Below are 24,878 nucleotides of genomic sequence, written 5' to 3' on the forward strand. Positions count from 1 at the left end.
ATTATGCAGGCGAGACGGACTTCGTTCGTTGAATCGAATGTTGTATTGAACTCTATAATTGGGAAAAAGAAGACGAACCGATAGATATTCATCGTTGTTATTCGCCCACTTGTCGTTATGTATTGAGATATTTGTGTATAATTTCTTCACAATTAAAGTTTGAATGTAATATATATATATATATATATATATATATATCACATAAATATACATATTTATTTTCATTTTTTCCTTTTTTTATATAAGCACATTAAAATTATTTTACTCATTCATTATATTTACGGATGAGCGTGAGAGAAGGTGTTGCCCGCGAGCTTCACAAGCAAGCTAGGCGGAATTATCCAACACGCAATGTAAAGCTGAATCTTAAGACAATTTGGATAGTGATATAAATGCTGGGACCCACTGGGTGTGCTACCATAAAAACAAAAGTAAGATCGAATGTTTTTATGGTATCGGAAATCTAAGACTACCAACGGAACTGGTAAGATGTTTTAAAACCTCCAAAGAAACACCTTTAAACATCTTCTACAATTCCGAACGCAAACAGACTTGACTCATTTAATTGTGGTTACTTTTGCTCAGAGTTTCTTCTTGAAAAATTATGTTTTGTTTATCGAGAAAAACTTCGTCGTTTAGCACCGATTTCTTTCCTCCCATTGAACTAGAAGAAGAAGGAGAATGGAAATTATATATAGAAAAAATTATTAACAAATATATATATATATATATAATTTTAATATATTTATATTAAATTTTTTATATACATAAATTTCATTATTCTAAAAGACAAAATTGTTATTTAAACCAAAAAAACTAGCAATAAATATTCGTTATATTATTTACTTCAAAAACGTTTGTATTAAATTTTTTTTTACTAAAACTTTTAGCAATTAAAATAATTTTTTTTATTTGTTAACATTTGAATAGAAAAAAATATTCTAATTATTTCGTTAATAGCGAAATATATATATATATATAAGTTTATGCGTAAAAGAAAATTGTCAGTAACAAAAAAATACTCACCAAATTTTATTGATGTATAATGACAGTGACTGACGACGACGACACGCACACAGAGTAATTTCAGACAAAGTACGCAATAAATGACGCTTGCATTGCGTTACTATATATATATACATGTACTAATAAAAAAATTTAATTTAAAAAAAGAAATGTTTTTAACAAAGATAGTTGTCATAAAAAAAATTAACATTCTCGATAATTGTGCAAGTAAACGAAATGAGAAAACAATTATGATACATACAGGTGTCACATCCGGTGAGAGAATAACAAAATGCTCATAGAATTAATTTTAGCTCTCCCGAAGATAACAAAAAAACACTCGTAATATAGTTGTGCAATTAATTGAAATGAAATGAAAAAAATTATGATTAATATAAACATGCGCATCTATGACATCCGGTGATAATTGAAAGAGAGAGAAAATAATAAAATGTTCATAGAGTTTAGTTTTTTTTTATCTCACAAAGATAAAAAAATTTATTTATCGATTTGAAAAAAAACTTTCTTATTAATATTATTCTTAACATTACAAACGGATTCCTTTTGTTTTCCTGATGACGTACAATTTTGATTTATCGCTTTAACCTCACTTGTACGAATTTTTCAATTTACGCGCTGCGGGCAAGCGCGACAAAAATAAAAACGCCTAAGATCGATCCACTCCACCGCCATGATGACGTAGCATTTGAATTTGCCAAATCCCCCCACGTGTATTTTGTAAAAATAACTTCCAAAAGGGGGCGGGGCGCAACCAAAACCAATCAGAACGGTCAGCCCTGTAGCGTGACGTAGCACTTTGAATTTTCAAAATCCCCGCCCACCCGTTCCTGAAATATAGCGTTTCTTGGAAACGAACGTCTTAAGACAATTTTCTTATCTTTTAAGACACTTTTCTTAAGACGCTCAGGTAAACGCCTTAATACGTTAATTAAAACCTGAACGTTTTAAACACTCCTTAAAGACATTTAAATACACCTTAAAGACGTTTGTTCTAGAATTTCCAGTTGTCTTACGACGTTAATTAACACCTGAACGTCTTGAAACACACCTGAAGACGTTTTGTCCTAAATTCCCAGTTTTAAACTACCTTTTTGCATATTCCGAACAAACATTTAAAGGAAAAATCATGATTACGGGCACAAATTTAAATAAGTAAAACCTTCTAATCTAAAAGCATTTTAAATTAGTTTTGTTCGGAACCAACAAATGACATTCATGTAAAGTAAATCACATCAATTATTTTCAGAAATAATATTTAATTAATTGTTAATTTAATTAAAAAGAAAATTTATAATTAACTTACTTGCGAAAGTACTGATGCAGAAAGACTTTATTTATCAGTCGCTATCTTGAAATAAAGTACAATGAACCGATTTCAACATATCATATACTAACTACGAGAGGTTATCTCTAAAGAAAAGACCGTTTCATTCTAATAACATTTATTCTGAAAACTTTATAAATATTTTTTATTTCTCTTAAACTACACATCTTATACTACTTCTCTATATAATCGCCATATGAATTAAGACACTTATCGTAGCGACACACCAGCTTCAATGTACCCTCGTCGTATTCTTCTGCCGCCAGTCCATTTAGCCACTGATTAGTTCATCGTCACTCGCGAATTTCTTACCGCTCAAAAATTCTTTCAATTTTCCCCAAAAAATGGTAATCAGAAGGAACTAAGTCCGGACTATATGGTGGGTGATCGGAAATTTCCCATCCAAATGTTCTCAGTAAATCACATGTCGGACCCGCAACATCTGGACATGCATTATCTTGCAGCACGAGGACGCCGATTTTGAATGGCGCGCCGAACTTACGTAGAGTCTCGCAGTAGGCTTCTGCATTTATAGTCGTTCGACGTGGCGTGAAATCGATCAGCAGTGTGCTAAACCAATCCCAAAAGACTGGCTATTAATTTGGGTCTAAATGGCTGTGGCTTGACCTTTGCTGGTCTAGTTGGTGATCGAAGATGACGCCATTCACTTGACTACCTTTTTCTTTCTGGCATATTATACGAAATCGATATTTCATCGCCGGTAACAATCGAATTAAGGAACTCATCACCGTTTTCTGTGTAGCGCATCAGAAATTCCAAAGCAGATCCCATTCGGATTTTTTTTGTGACGTTCCGTTAAGACGTGCGGCACCCAACGTGCATAAACTTTTCTGAAGCCTAAATAGACATGAAAAATGCGACCGATAACAGCTCTTGAAACATCAGGAAAAAAAATGTCCAGGTCGAAAATCGTTGAGCGACGATCTTTTCTGATTTTATCATGGACGCGTTTGAACAAGTCCTCGTTGATTATCGAGGGCCTCCCCGAACGTATAATTCTATATAATGAATTGTCTGGTGTAGTGTGATCAGGAGTTCGTGGTGGCCACGATAACGGAGCTGGTGACGCTGGAGTACCGCGGCCGATCCAACGTCCTGCAAATGTTTCATTGAGAAACGCGTAGAATGATAGAGCGAAACGTGCAGGTGCTCCATTCTGCTGCAACCCTACTCGTTCCTACAATATCTCTAAAGAAATTTATGCGCTCAACTGTCATTCCAGCCCATATCATGACGTGCGGTAGATTTCTTTCCGAATCTGTCGCGTAATAACGATTTTCTTTAGCCAAAAATAACACGTTTCTGGCTCGCGAACTGTGATAGATGACATTTGTCAATAAAAAGCACCTTGCGCTTGCATCCTGCTCTGAAGCAGGGAATTTTTTTTAATAAAGCCCGACAGGATGCAGCGCGATGTTACATGTCTGCATCTGACAGTTCATTGATGAACATTAGACGAAATGGCCTCTCAAATGAAACGGCTTTTTTCATACGGTCTTGCATTGTCGTCCGCGGTGTACAAAGTTCAACCGACCGTTTACTAATCGATTACGTTGATGATTGTTCAATGGAAACTGCAAAAGCAGCACGTTTCTAACCGCGTTAACTTTCGTCCTATCTTTAACACTCTCTTTTTCTGTTCAGCCTCCGAAACCACCGTAAGGTATTATTACTTCAGAGGAAGAATGAGGATAATATGTATGAATGTAAATAAAGTATACTCTTGTACAATCTCAGATCGACCGTTCCTGAGATGTGCGGTTAATTGAAACCCGACCACAAAGGAACACCGGTATCCACGATGTAGAATTCAAATACGTATAAAAGTAAACTACCTTTACCAGGATCTGAACCTTAGAACTCTCGACTTCGAAATCAACGGATTTGCGACGACGAGTTTACCGCTAGACCGACCCGGTTGATTCCAACTGCCTGATTCAAACGCACGTTTTCCCGATCCAACATTGCTGCTTTTCGTGGTGGCGACTTATTAAAGCGTTGTCGAAACATTTCACTAATTAGCTTCATCGCTTGATTCGTATGTTGTCGTTCATGAACCCATACACTTGTCACTAACCGCTTCTCGACGCTGTAACTACTTGTGTCAGCCATTTTAGCACAACTTTCTTTTACTCAGAGTGTGAGACGTTGTAAAAAACTGTTGCCAACCGACCCCAACGAAAGTACCGATTGTTCTAAACACGTATTCGTAACTCATATGTTTCGTTTACTTTAGGGGTACGGTAACTTTCCAACCGCTGTGTAGATTACGATTTTTTCTTGTACAGTCCACAATAATATTTAACCTGAATATATAAATTGTGCAGAATTAATAGTATTTACCTCACTCGTTGTAATGACAATTTAAGAATACATTTCTTTTTCGGTAAACCTTTTTATGAAATAATTTCTTATTAATAGTTAAATGCTGTGTTATTCTTTCAGGTAGAAATTATAATATTTGTTTTGATATATTATTTCTTTAATAGGATAGATATGACATTTATTGATAGTTGGGGAATCGTACGAGAAGATGGAAAACATGATGGTATGGCTGGAGAAATTGAAAGGGGAAGATCTGAATTTGGTTTAAGTACTTTCACAATGAATACTACACGATTTGACGCCGTAGATTTCAGTTTTCCAGTCTGGAAATATAGGTTAGTATAAACGGTAATTTCCTGAAACGAAATAAACCTTAAAGTTTCCATCCTAATCGAAAGGCTGACCTGAAAATAATTTGTGGGATCTGAAATTATGAATATTTAATAGAAGGAAAACTAATCGGTGGTAATAAGCTTATGGGAAATTGCAAACTTTCACATCGATCAGAAATGTTATATGACTTCAAAAAAAAAAACTGTTGCAAAATAATATGACGCGGGAGTATTCAAGTACGTCAGCTAATAAAATAACTGATAGTGGAATAAAATACCGAACATTGGAAGTAAAACGAACCAAGTAATAAATATGTAATTTTACAGAACTAAATTGTTGATAGTGAAGAATCTAGTACATTATTTAGCGGTTTTTTTAAAAGAGTTGTGCATATTTTAAACCTCTTTAACATGCAATTCTCAAATTTTGATTTTTTTTTCGGTTTTTAAATACTGGATTGTCAAATCCAGTCTTTTACTACTGCGATAAAATTGTTAAAAAATGAAACACATTTAAAACAGAGTAATCTGACAAAGCATGATTTGACATGATAAAATAGTTAAAAAAAAACGAAACGTTAGTAATTAAAAGAATGCAGTCATTCCTTTTATCTTTTTACTTCCTTGTACGAAGTAAACAAGTATTGTGATCGCGAAAAAATTCGGTTTCCAGATTTCAACGGAAATATCCATTTTGACCATCCCTGAATCCATTTTGACTAGTTTCGGCCTGACGTCTGTACGCACGTTTGTATCTCGCGTAACTAAAAACGATTAGCAGTAGGATGTTGAAATTTTAGATTTAGGACTGTTATAACATCTAGTTGTGCACCTCTCCTTTTCATTGCAATCGATTGAACCAAAAGTGTCCAAAAATCCCAAAATTCAAAAGCTTTGGATTTTGGACTTTTTCTTAACTGCAGTAATAAGCTTTCATTGAGAGCTTTTCAATGATATATGAGAACTGTTACTTATTTTCATCGGTTCCAGTTATAGCCAAATAAATTGCAATTAATGAAATATTTGGATCTTATGGGAAGACACATCCGTTCGAATCAGACTTCATCTCCTTTTTTTTTATCTTTTCTTTTTAATTTAAATATATTGATTTATTAATAATTATTAACCTCTCATTGTAAAAGAATTTTTACGATGAATAATAATTAAATAATAACAAAAAAAGATATGAAAAAAATATCATAAGTTTTTTAAAGAAATAAAATTTTATGTACTTTTCATTTTAAAAAATGTGTAAATGTAATTTAATAGGCGTACAAGGAAGTCATTATTGTCCACATCAATTGTCCGCGCACGCTTGTACGCAGGACATTCATCCGATCGGCAGTCGTGCCCGGCCGGTTTCCCGACACGGGAACAGTTAGGATACGTGGGTGAGCCTCTTCCTTTTTTGCCGAGCATTCTTTAACATGATGGCCCTCTTCCCGCAAAAGGAGCACAACTCCTTTTCTTTGCATGTCTTTGCCGCGTGCCCCAACCCAAAACAACGACAACACCGACTCACTTTATTATAATCTTTGACCCTACATGATGTGAAATCCACAAAAACTCGACCTTTCCCGACAAATAACCTCCGAAATTCCTTGGCACATTCAATAACGTAGTGAACATCAGCACTACTTCTCCTTCCAGCGCAAAATATGATCTTAAAAAAGGCTTTTGAATTTATCAGACGTATATTTCGTGTTCTGAACACATCATCATCCATAACTTACCTAACTCAACTCTCGCGAAACTCATATACTATCACACGAGGCCGCAGTGAGTAAACAGCAACAGACTTAATATTACACCGATTCACCACCTCATTCTGCTGAATATTCCTTTCTGTCTCGCTATCGTTCACCACGATCCTTACACCCTTTGTTGTTTCTGTTGACGCGACAATCCTTAAAGCTTGTTTCCTCGCCTTCAACTTCTTAACAACATCACCTTTAAATGCTGCAGGGGTTACACCAACCGGCTTATCGATGAACAGTACTTTCGGTTTCAAAGAGGCCCGAACAAAATCGGAAACCAGCTTCCTTCTAGTCGACAACGGTGTCGGCGGAGAATCAACTCTCCCTGGCTCACTCATTCGGTCCATCACTGAAGCGTAATATTGCCAGTGATGGTCTTATCTTTTTCCAGGTAGCCTATGAGCACCACACCATGAAAATCCAAAAAAATAAGCAGTCATGACTTTTCCTCACAGATGGAACAGTTTTCGTTTTTTTTTTTGCGCACGTCCACCCACTGTTTGAACTGTTATTTCATCTCTGGTGTATAATGTAAGTCCATCTTTCATCTACTGTTACGAAATGTCTAAGAAACTCAATGAAATCGCGTTTAAATAAGTTTGTATATCGTTGAAAATTATTTTGTCAAAATTTTTTTGGTCTACTGTTATCAAACGTAGTACCCATCGGGCGGAAAGCTTTTTCATATCCAAAAATAGTTTGTAAAATATAGTTGGGTACAGTCTGCCATGATGCTTGCAATGTCAGCAAGTTCTAGTTACCTTCAGTAGGCGATTCACGGTGGATTTTTTGTTACGATTTCTCGGTCGTTGCAGTTTTTTATGGACGTCTCGAGCGTTCATCTTTAATAGATATACTATCATATTTAAATTCAGGAGCCCATTTTTTTTTACCGTCGAAAACGAAACTATGTCCGTCGGGGTTAAACCTTTTAAAATAAAGTACTTTATAAAACTCGAACTTCAGTTTTATCAAATTTTCAGAAAATGTCAAAACTTGTGTCTTTTAATCTACGGCCGCTTACAAGAAACTAAACGCAAGCGTCTGAAATTTTCGCAGCACGCCATCTGAAGGATCATTGTTGGTAAATACCATAGTTATTTGGACGTACTTGGTCCATCTCTGTGTCAGGCCGAGGACTTTCCGAACGAACAACCCTGGTAATATAATCAGAGAATGACATAATTCGTAAAATTTGACTTTAAAAAAAAGTTACACTATTTTTAAATACTCAGAAGTGATAAAAACTACTGACCTACATAAATGAAAATATCTACTTATATCTAAAATATTAATAAATCGTTTTAAAAATTGTCATGTAGAAATGAAATTTAGTAAAAAAATCCCTAAAATAACAATAAAACATCCCAAAGTTATTTATTATAAACTAAAACTCAAGGGATTCATATCGACATATAAAAATCTGCACATTTATGAATAAAAAATAAAATATGTAACATTGTGCTAACATTATGTGCTATAGAAGTATCTATACCCTATATCTTACAGCATATAACGATTTACGAAATGATTTTGTTTAAGATGGCCCGTTGGTATATTATAGAATTATAATAAATATATAAACCGCTTACCAACATATAACGGGTTATATTATATAACGGATATATACTGTATATATACCCGTTATATAACGTGTTACGCATGTAACACGTCCAACCGCCTTCAGAAAGTAATTTCCATCATTAGGAACATACTAAGTTATTATGTACATAATAATAAATAAAACTTCACATATTAATTATATAATTTTTTTTTATACATAACAATTGATCGTCATGTATGTTAAAATTATGTCAACGTATTAGCTCTTGTTCGTATCGTGGTCTCATTTGTTATGTATAATTGTGGGAGGGGATCAGTTTGGCCAACCTAAAAGTTAACAATTATTATTCAATATTTGTTTGAATAAAATGTTATCAAATTAGTTATGTCGAAGGGTCTAGGTCAATTAGAGTAAATAGGAAAATATAAATAATTAAGAACCGGTAAATATCTACAAAAGAAAACTGAAAGTATTACAATATTATATTAAAAAAAACTAAAGATTAATTGAGAAGTTTATGTTCTACGGTAATATTAAAAAATATATATATATTAAAAATAGATTAAGGAAGAAGCTAGTGGATTATTTTGTTTTTTGTAAAATAAAAAACAGCAAACCGTTTTAAAAAAATTAAGGAAAATATCAAAATTGAAGATGTAAGGAATAAGAGGGTTTATAGAGATATGATAAAAGGAATAAAGAACTCTCAGGTTGAAGAGAGAATAAAATCCTAGTTTAAAATAGAATGAAAGAAAAAAAGAAAGGAGTCGAAACCCAAATTCGAACCGATGTGCCTTTCCCTTGTAAGATCCAAATATTTCATCAATAAAAATTTTATTTGGCTATAATTCTGGAACCGATGAAAATAAGTACCATTTATGACATATATGGTATATAAATAGTATTTTCGTTGAAAAGGTCTGAGTGAGGGCTTATTACTGCAGTTAAGAAAAAGCCCAAATCCATATTGTTTTGGATTTTTTGGACACTATCGGTTCAGTCGACTGCAATCAAAAGGGGAGGTGAACAACTAGGTATACGTATATATCTCACAACAAAAAATTTTGGCAAAATGGATTCAGAGATGATCAAAATGGATACTTCCGTTGAAATCTGAAAACCGAAATTTTTCGCGATTACAATACTTCCTTTACTTCGTACAAGGAAGTAAAAATAAATCTCTTACACTTGAAAAAATAGACACGATGAGAAGAAGTAACGTAAATATAATTTTTTTAAAGTAATATTAATGTTAACGTCACTTATTCTTTAAAAAAATAACAACGTCCACCTTAACCAAACTAGACAACGGAACTGTTTTTGTAGAACTCGACAGAAAACTTAAGCTCACAAGAAAGACCCCGTTGATTCCATTGTCATTTTTAATAAATTACTAACTATTTTTTTAAAAAACGTCTCCCCACCAATTTATTTTAAATTCAATTGTAAGATTTTACTTTATGTGAAAAAATAAAACTCCACTGATGAATTTTTAAATAATATTTATTAATTTTTTTTGTAACTGGAATCTTCTGTATCTCCATTCAATGAGTATACAAAAATTATGTCGTCAAATAATTTTCATTAACACCTAACAACTTGTGATTTATTTCTAGGTATTTGTTATATTTAGTATCTTTATAATTTACCTTAATATGATTTCACGTGCCGCTTACCGGGAAAGTCCGTGCAACTGGGTTGTTTCTGATGCAAGGGTTACACACACACACACCTTAATGTAAAATACGTATCATTTTATATAAGTATAACATTTTTTCATTTATTTAATTCAATGATTCTAGCTAAAACGCGCGCCCATACCGTATTTAATTCGCGCGGGTGTGGCGGTACTATCAGCGACGATCAACACTAACTAAACTAATGTAATCTCACAACTTACATAGAACAAATTTTGCTTGTGCGTTAAACAGAAAGGTGTAGCCGCAAGGCTTAATGCACCAGGTACAGAGTCAACCGGGCGATCGAGTTCGAGACCCGGCCGTACGAGTTACTGTTTTACACTTGAAATATTATTCGTTTATTTAATTCTGCTGCTCACCTGTGACGTCACAAAGTAGCAGAAGACTACAACATCTGTACGTCAGTGCTATGCTAGCATTCCTTGTGGTGACAAGGAGTACTAATGACGAAATCCTAACTTAGCCGCTAGTTGAGCATTTTTTAGGATGGAGGTGCGATTTTGTAAAATTGTTTTTTTTTTACAAATATTATTTTTTAATTGTAAAAAAATGCGCCTAAGAAAAATTAGACCTAAATTAGATGAAATCTCGAGATGCTGAAGGTGACCGTGCTCTAAAGCCTCATCTCCCCGTGACCTATCAATGCCACATATATAGAAGTAATCTCACCAAATTAAGTCAAAATCTGTCCAGTAGTTCTGGAGATATTAAGTGATTTAGAGAGCAACATCAAACACACACACACGTATATACGAACATTAATATCTAGAAAATTTCCATCCTGTTTTTTGGGTTCCTTAGTTGTCAAAAATCAAGATCTGGTGAAAATCGCATATGCCAAACTGGACCGATTACAATACTTTACACCTTCTAGAGCTATAGCGCTAGACGGGAAAGTAATTTACTAATGAAAAATTAAAATCGGGCATGATGATTGTATTTAAGAAATAATATATTTAATTTAAATTACACAAAAAAAAAAAAAATATTTTTATTTATAAATAAATTAAAGTACGGACCAAATCAATAGTTTCATTACCTACCAACTGATTGTAACAACAACAGAACAATTCAGTTTATTTTACTTCAGATTATTTAAATCCATAAATTTATTAAACTTGTATGTACTTTTAATTCTTAAATTATTTTCTAATCGCCTAAAAAATCAGAATGATTAATCAGAGATTTCTGTAAAAAATTATTAATAAACATAATTTAAAAAAATAATAATTTATTGCTAAGATTCAATTTTTCTAAATTTTTTATTTAACTAAAAAGTGAGTAAACAATTATTCTTTTTTATAAAAGATTTTTCAGTCTAAATATTTTTGAAGCTTTTACGTGAAGATAGAACACCTATTATTTGAAGTGCTTATGAAAAATAGTAAGTGTATAATCCAATAAGAATTATTCTGTAAATGATGTCCTGTGTTTTTTGTTTTACAGGCCTATTTTTATATTTCTTAATCCAAAGACATTTGGTACTTATGAAGCATTATTACTGCCGTTTCCATCTAACGTATGGTTGTGTGTTTTATTTATAACTGTATTTATCATTATTTTGTTAAAATTAGTAAAGAAATTTTATCTAAATTATTTGGGTACCGGTGACATAAATGATAATACATGGAGTGGAAACAGTGTTATTATAATCGGTGTGATCTCATTTCAAGGTAATTTGTAATTGTATTAATAATTTTTACATTCACTAGCGACTGAAGAAGGTGCGGTTGCAATTTGCAATGCTGTGTTGATGTTCATGTTTGTACACGCTTCTTATCTCTTTATATGTCCCAAAGCTCATTTAAGTTTATAAAAAATACATATATTTTTAATTCTGTTACAGCGAGAACTAACATACAGCAGTGTGTAAATTAATCTGACACAAGGAATCTTTTTTTTTAATTCTATGTTATGTCTGTCTACACTGCTTGACCGCACCCATTCTCTATGTCTATATAGTGTGAGGTTATTGTTCTTTGGTTATTTACCGATTATGTTATAAATAGTGTTTTGTAATGTTTATTTAATTTTTTATTACAAAATCATATTTTTTGTTCTGCATGTGTCTTGAATATATAATAATAGATATAACTCCAAGAAAGCGTTCAAAAATTGTTTCTCTTTCTGAGCATACCGGTATGACACAATGACAAATAGCTTATAAGCGTGTGTTGGATTAGGGACAGTGAATATTACTTCAAAATAATTACTTAAAGAAATCGGTTCCTTTTCACCTCATAGGATAGGCAAATTTGGCCACAAAAGAAAACTACTCCAACACAGAATCAGTTATTTGTTAGAAAATGTAAACTTGATCCAAACTTATCTGCTGTGGATTTAAATGAGAATTAGCAGCCGGTGGAACAAATTTACACTTGACAACTGTAAGATGCTGACTTCTTACAGCTGGACAGAAAGCTCAGCTAAAAAGCAGTTTTTAAAATTACCATTGTGCAAAAAAAAGGAGTCTTGTGGCTAACTGGACCAAAGAAGACTGGAAAAATATTGTTTCCCGACAAGTCACGTTTTTATGTTTAGGGGCAAAAAGTCTCAACATTAGAAAAGCATCAGATGAAAATACATCATCAGCTCATATCCAACAATCAGCTAAACATTCCCGGAAGAAAAATGTTTTAGAGTAGTTTCACATTTGAAGGGTCTTGTTCATTATTTCCAGTATATGGTATATAACACCATATATACATGTATAATATTTTTTTTGTTGAAGAAACAAAACATTAAAGTACTTCCGTGGCTAGGCAATTCCCCCAACTTAAACTCGAATGAAAATCTTTGGGCAATAGTCAGACTTATTGATTTAATCTGTTTTGACAATTAATTCTACCACAAAAATTGACCTCATTAAAGCAGTAATGTCAGTATAGTTTCATGATGAAGAAATCAAAAAATGTGTACTACACTTGTTGAATCGATGCCAAATAGTGTACTGAAGTGATTAAGAATAAAGGACATATTAATTAGTAGATATTCACAAATTATACAGGTATGATTTTTTTCTATATAACATTACCTTTTATTAAATAACAGCTGTGTTCAGATTAATTTGCATGCTACTGATATAATTGTGATTATCTGTTTTTATACTGGTCATTTTAATATAGGCATTTACATTGTCTTTCATTCTTATTGATCCTCTCACATCTTTACCTGAACCAAATTATCAAAGGGTTGAAATTACATGATTAGGTCGATGGCAATCGCTCAAAAAATTTATACAATCCTATGGAGACAATGATCAAAGGACTATCGGCACTATCTTCAACAACATAACAAATGGCGTTTTCCCACATGTAACCTTTCAGTTGGAAATCAACTTCTGATCACCAATGAATATATTTCATCCACGCGTTGGAAGCGTGGAGTTGTAACCCAAGTTTATCTGGGTTCTGGCAATTTAGTCAGAGTTGTAGATATACATACATACAGCTAATGGTTCACTGAAGAGACCTATACATAAATTATGTTATTTACCAACTTTTAAAGATTAATATAAATTTTATTATTTAAATAAATAATTAGATAATTTAAATGATAATATTTTCAAGCTATGCTGTTTGATTTAATACATTATGTTATTATTGTGATTTCATGTTATAATTGTAATCTCATGTTATGATTTAATCTGTTAGAGTTAATAAAAGTTATTATTGTTACAAGCTAGATGGATATCAATGTAACTATTACATCATGTTCATATTGGTGCACATTTTTAAACGATTTACAGACTGGCTGTTATACTACGTACATGTACAAACATGCATACATTCATACAACACAAACATGTATGTACATACAACATATACATATGCTCATTGTAGCGGATTATCGATCCCAATCAGAGTATATTCCAATATTTATGTATTATTTATTTTAATGGATTGTTGATCCCAATCAGAATTGATTTCTGATATTTATGCATTATTTACAACAAATCTTCACTGGAGTGATGCTTGCCAATGAATACAGCTGGACGTCATAAGGACTCATGAACAACACTTTTTAAGAAATCGTAATAAAAATGATTATTAAGATATATATGCACTTACTTGTTGCAAAGGAATATTGCTGATAAACAACTTATTATATATCCGAGCTCTATGATTATTCATTACTATTTATTATTGTTTATGTACAACCGATGTGAACATAATTTGAAACTATTGATTCAATAATTTAACTATTAGCGATAAGTGTAATTAATTTTTTTTCTCTGATATTTACAATGTATTGTATAATATATATAGGCATTGATAATTCCTCAAAATAAGTTATCAGGTATGTAAGGTCAGGGCTTTGTAATGGCTATTCCAATTGGGCTGGTGATGCTTATGTCGTTTCAGAAGTCTAATAATTGTTCATTTTGAAAATTGAAGAGTAAAATGAGCCATAGCCTCATCTTGTTTCCAGACACATCCGTGAAATTCTTCTCTTGAAGTTGTGCACTGGTTGCAAAAATACTTTTATATAGAGAGGCACACTTCAATGCACCTGGTGCCTATCAGGTTAATGAGTGGATTCCACACAACTGATGGAACACCAGTATATTTAAAAGACCACTGTTATGTTTATTATGCACAATTCATACTTTACACAAAAGCTCAAGCTTGCTTTTGTTTAGTTTTTACAGTAAGTTTAATGAATTTATAACTTATAAATTGTGTAATTTTATTTTCATTTGTTTTGTTATTCTTCATTCATTTCTGTTCTGTGCGAATATATATACCCTAACATATTTATAATAATCTACATTCTAAATTACCAATTGCATGTATTCCAATCTTTGTCTTCTGCTACAGTTTTTACTTTTTACATGTCCTTGCATCAACAAATCATCTAAACCTGGAATCTTAATATACAATCTAACAATATATTTATCTCTTTACAAGATTATGCTACAGGAATTTTCTTCTCGTTGATTCTAAGCCTCTTCATTTAAAATTTTATTGATAGTAACACTTTAAAGGCCTTAAAAAGTCTTTTTCATTCTATTTTTCCTACTTTCCATAAAGAACTACATTCCACACATATATTTTTAGAAATTTCTTTCTAATTTTTAGATTTATACAAGCGTAAAGATAATAGTAAATTTATTTTCTACACAAAACTCACTTAATTTTTTCAAATCTGAAAAACTTGCATGATACTTTTTCATTTGTACTTTATCTAGAAAAAAAGACAATCATCTTAAATTGATCAAGTAAATAGTTTAATCTTTTGTTTAAAAGTTATTTTAAAGTGCTTAAGTTATCTGGAAAAATGTTACAGTGAGGCTATAAAAGGAAATTCCTCTACAAAATATAAAATAAAAAAATCCGTCCATTTGGTAAAGAGCAAGGCTTGATCATACTTAAAAAAAAAATAATAATAATAAAAATATGTGTAGATTGAATTGAAACCACCCAGCTATTACTGAAGTTGTTTAAAATTAAACTTATATCCCAGTTAATTAAGAACATTTTTAGTTTTATATTCCCTTTTGAATTCTGTATTTCTCCTTTATTGTTATATGGATTTACTTTGCAGGTTTTCTAAATTGTTCCAACAGATTACCAGAAAGAATAATACTTTACAGTACATTAATATTTGGCATGCTGGTTGGCATCTTTTATAATGCAATGTTGGTATCATCCTTGCTACAACCTTTACCATCAAGTATACAAAATTGTCAACAATTGATTGAAAGTAATATGAAAATTGGTATTGAGAATTTAACATATTACAGGGTTTATTTCCAGGTATTTATTTATTATTAAATAATATTCAGTGTGATTACACAAATTTAAGTTGTTTATCGCTGGTTCATTGCAGTAATGATTGTAATAGTAGTCGTACATATGTCATTAATAAATGCAAATATCATACAGATAAAAGTAAACAGAGTTGCATTACTTTTCCCAACTTTGTTAGGGTAACCTTAGTTATCTCTATGCAACCCTGGCTAGCAAAGGGCTTCACCCTCAAAAACTAATACTTAAGAAAAAATTAAGTGAAACATTAAAGAATATAAGTATGCAAATAAAGAATTATTCTATTCTATAAGTAAAATTTTAAGAAACAAGACCAATGGTGACCATATATCTCCACCCCTACTTGCTGTAACATACTTGCTGTAACCAAAATTAGATGGTGGCACCTAAATTCAAAAGTTATTGTACAAGATATCATGAAAATTGGTTGATCCAGTCAGAAGATATCAAACAAAACTATAATTAACAAAAAGTTAAAATAATTAGGATTATTATTTCCACCCCTGAATGAGCCATCAGGAGGGGTACTGCAGTAGATATGTTTCTTCAAAACAGCTTCGTGCGTTTTAAAATTTTTTAATTTCATCACTTGTTTAAATGCTATAATTGTATTTCCACAAAAAATTAGGCTTATTATCCCTCTCTGAATTAAATTGCTCAAAAGCACAATCAATGTGACATAGTTTCACTAACGACAGTATCAAAAAAAATGTTAATCATATTTTACTGATGGAATTGCAGATTTTTTTTAGGTACAAAGTTGTATTTGGGACATCTGGTAGGTATAATTAATGCTAGAAAGAGAATTTTTTTTTTATTTACACAGTTCAAGCATAGATGTGAACATTACAAAATTAATTGTTAATTTTCATTAATTTGAGGTGTGTGCTTAAACATTTCAGACAACGAAACATAATTTAGCAAAAGAAGTTTATCTTAAAAAAATAAAAACTGGTGATGGTGGATTTTATAGTTTGCAAGAAGGTATAAATTTAGTGAGAAATTCTGAATTTGCATATTATTCTGAAGAACCTGATTTATACCACATAATGTCTGAATCTTTTACCAATAATGATATATGTAGATTAGTTGAAATAGAATTAATAACTCCTGTCGATGATACATGTCCAATCAAAAAACATAGCCAATTGAAGGAACTAATTAATCTTGGGTAAGTACATTTTAAATACAGTTCTAATATTTTTCATTGTTATTTGCAATATTTGAAATAATGTATTTCACAAAAATAAACAAACATTTTTTTTTCTGTATTTAACATATCCTCAGGAAAGTTAGACTTGTATTGTTGTCTTAAGCGGTCATCAAAATATTGTATGATAAAATTATAAGCTTCATAACAAAATTGATGTACTCATACTGTACATCAATTTTGGAACTGTTCCCACATTTCTAACAATAAGTGCATTATTAGCGGTTTTGGTAACCATGGATACACATGAAAGTGGTTGTTTTAAATTGTGTGTAGAATGCAGATCCTTGTTTTGATCAGTCTTGTTTAAAACTTCAGTTATTGTTTTTATTTATTTAGTCTTGTTTAAGGCCTTTTACGGTTTTGTTTTTGTTTGTTTACATAGTACTATACCGATGAGAATGTCACGAGTGGCATTCCCGTCGATGGCATCTTGACTGAGGCAAGAACAAAATCATGAGATACCTTTTGCCGATATTCTGAAGATGACCTCCGGTAAAGCCCCTTACGGCTAGGTACGGAAGGGGTTGTGTGGCTACCGTCACTGCCACGTGTAGGATTTCTTCCCTACAAGGTCAGGATGCTACATACAAATTTTGAGAATTGTCTTTTCTTCTTTAAAAGTTGGGCAATCTCGGGAGCGAGCTGTATGTAATCTACTGCAGTTCGCACAGTGTCATTGCGGCCTTCCTTAGCACATCTTGCACATATCTCGATTTTCGGGCAAGATGTTGCAGTGTAGCCATGTGCTTGACATTTGAAACATCGCCGTGAATTAGGAATGAAAGGTCGTATTTGAACTGACAAGTAACCGACTTTTATTTTTTTTATTTTTTTCTGGAAGGTTGAATGTCAATATATGAGAAGGTTCTTCCATTCCGCTCTGCCGTTTCATTATTTGTTTAACATCAACAACTTCTTGGGACGAAGCTCATCAGAAATTTCAGTAACGTCTATATCCAGAAGGTCACGGCAAAAAATTACCCTTCGGTTTGTATCCAATGTTTTGTGGTACAACGCACTAACATTTGTACCGCTCATATTAGTCGTAAAAGAGATCGACTCTGTTCATCATTATAATTTCAGTCAGAATCGATCCTTCTCGAAATTTCCTGATGTTCGGGGAGCCGCTTGAATCCGTTACAACTTTATTAATCAGGAAAGGCGAGACCTTACGGGAGCCTTCCTGTTTATTGACAATGTGAGACCATATACGTAAGGACTTGAAAGTTAACTATTTTCGTCCGGCTACAATTGACGAGTTGAGTGAAGATGATCTTGATCGACGTGTTCATGCATTTCAGTTATTGCCTGAATGTGTTCCGAGGACAAACGATAAAAATAACGTCATGTTCTCAGATTTATTGAAACTCTTGTAACCGAAATTTTTTTTGGGGTGAAAGACAATCCTTACTTTTTTGAAGAAATCGTACACCATCAACCTCAGGTTATGATTTGAGCTGGGATGACAGCTGAACATAAATTTAGTCCTTATTTTTTCAAAGGCTTAAACAACACAGTTATCTGAGGATGATTGACGAGTGGTTGCTTCCAGAAATAACGGCAAAAGAGATCGCTGACATCATTACGTTTCAGCAAGGCAGTGCTCCAGCGCATTTTACTTTGATTGTCAGCAGACGCCTAGATAAAATTTTTCCGAACCGCTGGATCGGTTTTGAGTCAGAAGAGTTACCGGCTCCGTTGCCTTGACCTCACCACACCTGGCGATGCACTTTGGAGTTTTGTAAAAGAACAGATCCAAAAACGCAGATGTGTCAACAACGAGCAGTTTCAAGACACTAACCAGCCAGTCTGAAATGATCACCCCTTATATGCTGATGCAGCTGAACAACTGTACATATAGGGGCATGCAAATGTGCTTTGAACATGGTGGAACGTACACAGACGTTTTAGATCCATAGAAGGTAAGCTGCACCCACCCTAATAATTTCATATCTAGTGGAAAGGGACCTCTCCCACCCACCCGAACTATCTCCATAGTAGAGCAAGCTGTCAGGTTGCAACCAGAAGTCACACTCATTCTCTTGCAGTAAGGGTATGAACTATTAGATGATTTCTTGGTAGACAGCAGCATCCACAGTTTTTTTTTTTTAAAACACAAGGGTCCTATTATTCATTGCCTTGAAACTGTAAACCAGATGCCTATTTTTTGTGGGTGTTGGGCAGGTTCAAATAAAATGTGCGGGTTTTCAGTACCCCAGGTCCAGTAGTTCTGACTGTTAACACCCACCAAGGTGAAACCATCCTTCATCTGTGAAAAACACTTGATTTAAAATACCGATGTTGCCTCTAATGAAGTTCTTAAACCGATGATAGTAGTGAACTCTTTCAACATAATCAGCAACATTAGCTCATGGAAGACCAGGACTTGATACGAATAACATTTCAGCATTCTCCTCACTGCAATGTGGGGTTGGCTGAACATAGTGAAACATCTTTTTTCCAGCTTAGTCTCTGCAAAGATTTACGAACAGATCTTGTAACTGCCACTTTAATATGCAGTGCTAAAACTGATCTGTGTTGGCACATTTCTGGTCAACACCAAACCCGTTTCACAAAACTTTTTAACTAACTTCTGAGTTACACTTTTCTCTGGTGTTTCCTTTTCATATTTCTCCCTGAAATTTCATCAACACACAACATGAGATTTCGTCTCTAAATAAGTATCCATCACAAATACACATTCTTCAACATTTACACACGTTAACAAACAACATACAATAACGCAACCTTGTACAAAAGTCAACACTTGACGTAGACCAGCAATACTCAAATGAGAAGTTATTAAATACTGCTCCCCACTCCAGCTCCAGTCATACCAACATCTTCATTATTTTATCCATCTCTGAGCAAATAAGCACAGAAATTTTTAAGCGAGATTTTTTATACAGTTTTTGGATTAGGGAACATCAAAATATTAAGAAACAAGAATTTTGGGAGAAAGGTCCATTTTTCATCTAATATACTACCTTGTTCTATAAATATTACAGTTGGGAAAATACTTTGAAGAAAATGATTGTATGAATTGCAATACGTTACAAGATAAAAAATTGTATAAACTAGACACAAAAAAATTATATTGATAAACTTCATAAGTTTTTTTCTAAATCATTAAGAACCAACATATTAGCAATAATGCTCTCTGATCTCTAACTCAGCTGTTCAGTGTAAGCCAATGTTGCCTCAAGAAGTTTTGCTTCTTCTCTTCGATTCATGTTATCTAATTCTACTCATTCTACTGTTAACCTTTCATCGATAAATCATCATAGTCGCTGACATGTAATTTTTTTAATAATTCACTTATGTCTCTTAAATTATTCTTAACTTTAAAAGGAGGCTAGTCTCTTGGTTAACTATAAGTACAACAAAGAAATATTTTTGTACGATTGATTTCAAGTTACAATAATATATATTTCATCACTTTAAAAATATGATGAAACAGATCATCAAAAACTCCCAGTAGCATCAAATTAAAAAGTCTCTTATAGGTAACATAATTAATTTATTAGAATACTCAAATATAAAAACAGTTCATTAATAAATGAATACAACTTGTAAACAGACAATATTGTTTTTATGGTTACAGATTTATGTCTTTGAAAGAAAATGGAGTAATGGCAAAGGAGATTAGACAGTGGCGCAAACTACTACCGCTATGTCAAAAAAACAAGGATGTACAAACTATAAAATTACAAACATTGATAATCCCTTACACCATATTAATTTGCGGTATTAATTTATCATTGGTCATTTTAATTATTGAAATATTAATTTGTAAGAAATGTAATAAAATTAAAGTATCCGACAGAAAAACAAAAAATAATAACTAATCCGACACAAGACATCTTAGTAAGATCTACTATGATAGACTGATCTGCAGTGTGTCTCAAAATAGCTCATTGTAGTTCTGTGTTTGCTAAGTTAAAAATTTTGATATTTCTCACTATTTGTGTATTAAAAATTACTAATCTTTTCAAAACTAATAATGAACACAATCATTTTACAAAAAAATAAGATTAAGCTTAAAACAAATCAATCTGAATATTCTAAGACAAATAAGTATTTTGTATTAAGCCTATCCAATAAATTGCCTGTCAAAAAAGATTTGCCATTAGACCAACCCGGTGGGGGTTTATATAACATATAAATTTATATATTACATTACCTAAAGATAGTTTATTTGGTTTTATATGTATAAAACTTACATTTATAATCTAACCATGTACTTGACACACATCCACTTAAAGTAATTATACTTTGTACATTTTCAGTATGCATATGTATAGTCAAAATAATTAATTTCATTTTGATATGTTTATAAAATTTTTATATGTATTTTGCTTGTTTATAAAATTTCATATACATTAAGGAAATTATTCAACTCTGCCACTCAGAAATAATAAACATAACAGAAACAAAATAGTATTTCAACGCCGAGTCTGAATAAGTATATGATGAAAATTTACCACTTACAACTGTATTAAATAATATCTTATCTCCAGTGAAAAAGATAGTAATAACATAAGCACGACTAGAAAATAATACTTTCTAGTAGTGCTTTGACTAGAAAGTAATACTTTCTAGTCAAATCTTTAGGATGAACAATAATAAACTTATAAAACAAATATTTAAATTCTTCAAAAATAATAAAACTAAGACATATGGTTATTAAGTCCAAGAAAACTTAAATTAATTAAATATTATAGATGAAATAATCCCTCCTATGAATTTTGTCTTTCATCTTTTAATATTTCTCTGAGATAGGTTCTATTTTCAATCTCGGAGAAATATTAAAAGATGACTAGCAAAATCCCAAGGAGGGGCGAACGTTTCAAAAGAAAGTAAAAACGTAACCTAGGAAAGAATAAAGTAATATTGGATAAAACAGAAAGCAGCCAAAATCATAAAAAGTAATTAATCCATTGTACCCAGAAGTGGGTAATTAAAAAAAAAGGCTGACAACACAGTTGTAGGACTTTCCCGTTACATGGCTTTTTTCTGATGCACAGCTTACACACACAATTTAAGATATTTATCATTTTATTTAAATACCAGCTGCAGGGCGTGCCTACGCACGCCCTAGCCTCCGCAGCTAGGTCCTCCGAGCGGATTGCGTCTCAGAATGGGATTATTAGGCGTCCAAAATTGATTATCTCTTGTGTAAAACTTTTTTTTTTTGAATTTTGAAAATTGATATAACGAAATTAAAATTATAAATTTAATTCTAGAAACTGATACTAACGAATCCGGATTTTCCGCTAGTGATCGGTACATTCCGGTCCCTGATGAATGGCCTAAAGAATAGGGTGCAAACAGTGATAAGAAAAAATTGGCAAAAACATCAAATTTTTAATTTGAAACTATGACTTTCACATACTGCCATCAAAGCTTGTTGTCAAATCCATTCTGAGATACCGTCCTAAAATTATTTTTTACCTTTTAGTGCGTTTAATTTAAGAGTGGTGTTTTAAAAATCTTTTTTACATATTTTTTTTATTTTCTACTTTTTAGTGCATTTATTATAACGGTGATTTTAATAAGTTTTTTAATATATTTTTTATTTTTTAGTCTTCATAAATTTATACTTTACAGCTGCGCTAGCGTACAGGTTTGGGCGTATTTAGAGAAAGATGGGATCGATATGTTTTGCGGTAAGTGAGTACAATCAAAACATAGGGCTAAACAATTTAATTTCTGATCAAGAGTGCACCCGATGCGTTAAACAGTTAGCGCTCGACCTGCTGATACATACGTCGTATGAATCCTGAAATTCGGACTAACGGTTGCCAAGATATTGTGGTGGTACCCCCTCCCTAATCTCCGAACGGCGCAACTTGAAAATATTATCGTCCGTCGGGTACCACTGGGAGCGGATGGTATATGATGAATGGGTGGTCGAAAAAATTTTTCAGAGCGCTAGGAACGACCGTTTTCGAGATATTTACGATTTTCGTCCGAAAATTTGGATGCGGTTAAAACGTTCCAAATTTTCCCAAAACTTCGATATATATTTCGCATATATAATACATATATTTCGGTATATAATAATATACTAAGTATACACCTGATCACCACTAGACGTGTACTGACGAATCGGGATTTTCCGCTAGTGATCTTACATTCCGGTGGTAAGCTAAGGGGGGAACGCACACATAGACAAATGCCGTTTAGTAGGGAAGGATATTTTTTGTTTATTTAATTCAATGTTGCTAACTAAAGCGCATGCGCAAACCGTATTTCATTCACGCGGGTGTGGTGGTACTAGCGGCCACTTAAAATACTTTTTTACACTTAAATATTATTCATTTATTTAATTCTACTGCTCACCTATGACGTCAAAACATAGCTCAACAGTTACGTCAGTGCTACACTAGCGCATCTTGTGGTGAGAATCGGTACTATTGATGCAGTGTACCCATTACTTAGAGAAATTTTTGGGGTGGGGGTGCAATTTTGCAAATATTATTTTTTAATTGCCTAAGAAAATAAGACCTTAATTAGGTGAAATCTCAAGATGATAATTAGCAGTATCATCTGATACCTTGCTGTAAAGCCTCACCTCCCTTGACCTTTTAAGTTGAAAATTTAAAGGCATTAATGCCTCATATATAAGGAGTGTGACATACCGAATACACACACGTACATCCGTTAAATTTCCATCCGGTTTTTTAGATTTCTTAGGTGGCAAAACATCAAGATCCAGTGAAAACCGCATATGCCCAAATTGGACCGATTACAATACTTTCCCTTCTAAAGCTAAAGTTCTGATATAGCGCTAGATGATAAAGTAAAAATACTCATGAACAGTGTGGAAAACACAACAGAGTTGAAAATGATAATGAAGAGAGTAAAATGGGATGTAACCATATATTATATAATTTATTCCAAATTCAAGAATGATTTGTTAGCTTTGGTCTATATTTAAATACATATTGTAAATTTAAATTATCTGTATTTTGTTTATTTATATAAACAAATATGTTTATGTATATGTATGATTGTTATATATTATAGTAATGTTTGTGAAAATAAATTACATTCTATTCAGTTCCCGTTAATTTTATAATTAAATTTTCTACCGGTTGTGAATTTCAGAGCATTCTGTATTTCTTATAAATTAATTTTAATTTCCATCCAAATAAATATAAATCATCATCGGTAAAATGTTACTTTCAACTTGAAAATAATTACTTTGTCAAAAATTGAAAAATGATGAGAGTAGAGTCGACTCTCATCTTTGAAAATAAATTAATGTGTAGCCCTATCTCACTGAGGTACTCCTGTAAGAATCTGGTTGAATCATTTATAATTCAGTAGATACTTCTGAAAATCACACAAAACTTGGGAATCTTGGAAAGCCTTAGCCTGTTTTTAGATGCCTCTTTAGTAACAAATAGAAAATAAATTTATTCCTGTACGTATAAAAGCTGATCAATACAAAATCATTGATTAATAATATACCGCTCCCATTGGCTAAATCGCTCATCTCACATAAATATTGTGGTCAAAACATATATCAAATTCTTCTAACATCTCATAGGTCGATTTATTTTCTCTTTTCACAGTCCCTCTGTAAATTGAACATCCTTTTCTTACTCTGCACACTTTTCCCTTTTCTTCATTCATTCCTTTTGCGTTTATTGTGGATGCGAGGACTTTTACAAGTATCCTTGGTATTTGTATACAGTATAGTAGTTCTGCATATTACTTATTTAAGGGCTCTGTTTATTTTAAAACTGACTGTACAAAACATCCAACACAGTCCTGAGGTACTTACTAGACAAAACTAAGCCATCTTACATCTCCTTTCTAAAGCATTATTCCTTT

The 24,878-nt window shown here is 32.5% G+C and overlaps 1 protein-coding gene and 1 long non-coding RNA gene across 5 annotated transcripts in view; one reads left to right on the forward strand and one right to left on the reverse strand.

Moving 5' to 3' along the window:
- The window catches only part of LOC142326444 (uncharacterized), a 19,086-nt gene extending 17,736 nt beyond the window's left edge, over positions 1 to 1,350 (reverse strand). For 3 of the 4 annotated variants that reach the window (XR_012756782.1, XR_012756785.1, XR_012756784.1), the window contains exon 1: positions 1,027 to 1,350. This is a non-coding gene — a long non-coding RNA (uncharacterized LOC142326444). Of the gene's footprint in view, positions 1 to 515; positions 665 to 1,026 lie in introns of all 4 variants that reach the window. The other variant, XR_012756783.1, reaches the window with a different exon arrangement.
- Positions 1 to 21,155, forward strand: part of LOC142326443 (ionotropic receptor 75a-like) — a 21,584-nt gene extending 429 nt beyond the window's left edge. Inside the window, exons 2-6 of the mRNA XM_075368960.1 lie at positions 4,861 to 5,031; positions 11,496 to 11,722; positions 15,597 to 15,808; positions 16,723 to 16,991; positions 20,638 to 21,155. Coding sequence (XP_075225075.1) covers positions 4,861 to 5,031; positions 11,496 to 11,722; positions 15,597 to 15,808; positions 16,723 to 16,991; positions 20,638 to 20,881 — 1,123 coding nt within the window. The 3' untranslated portion in view covers positions 20,882 to 21,155. The remainder of the gene's footprint in view (positions 1 to 4,860; positions 5,032 to 11,495; positions 11,723 to 15,596; positions 15,809 to 16,722; positions 16,992 to 20,637) is intronic.
- The last annotated feature ends 3,723 nt before the right edge of the window (positions 21,156 to 24,878 follow it).

Source organism: Lycorma delicatula, chromosome 6, assembly GCF_047948215.1.
Source record: "Lycorma delicatula isolate Av1 chromosome 6, ASM4794821v1, whole genome shotgun sequence".
Classification (NCBI taxonomy): domain Eukaryota; kingdom Metazoa; phylum Arthropoda; class Insecta; order Hemiptera; family Fulgoridae; genus Lycorma; species Lycorma delicatula.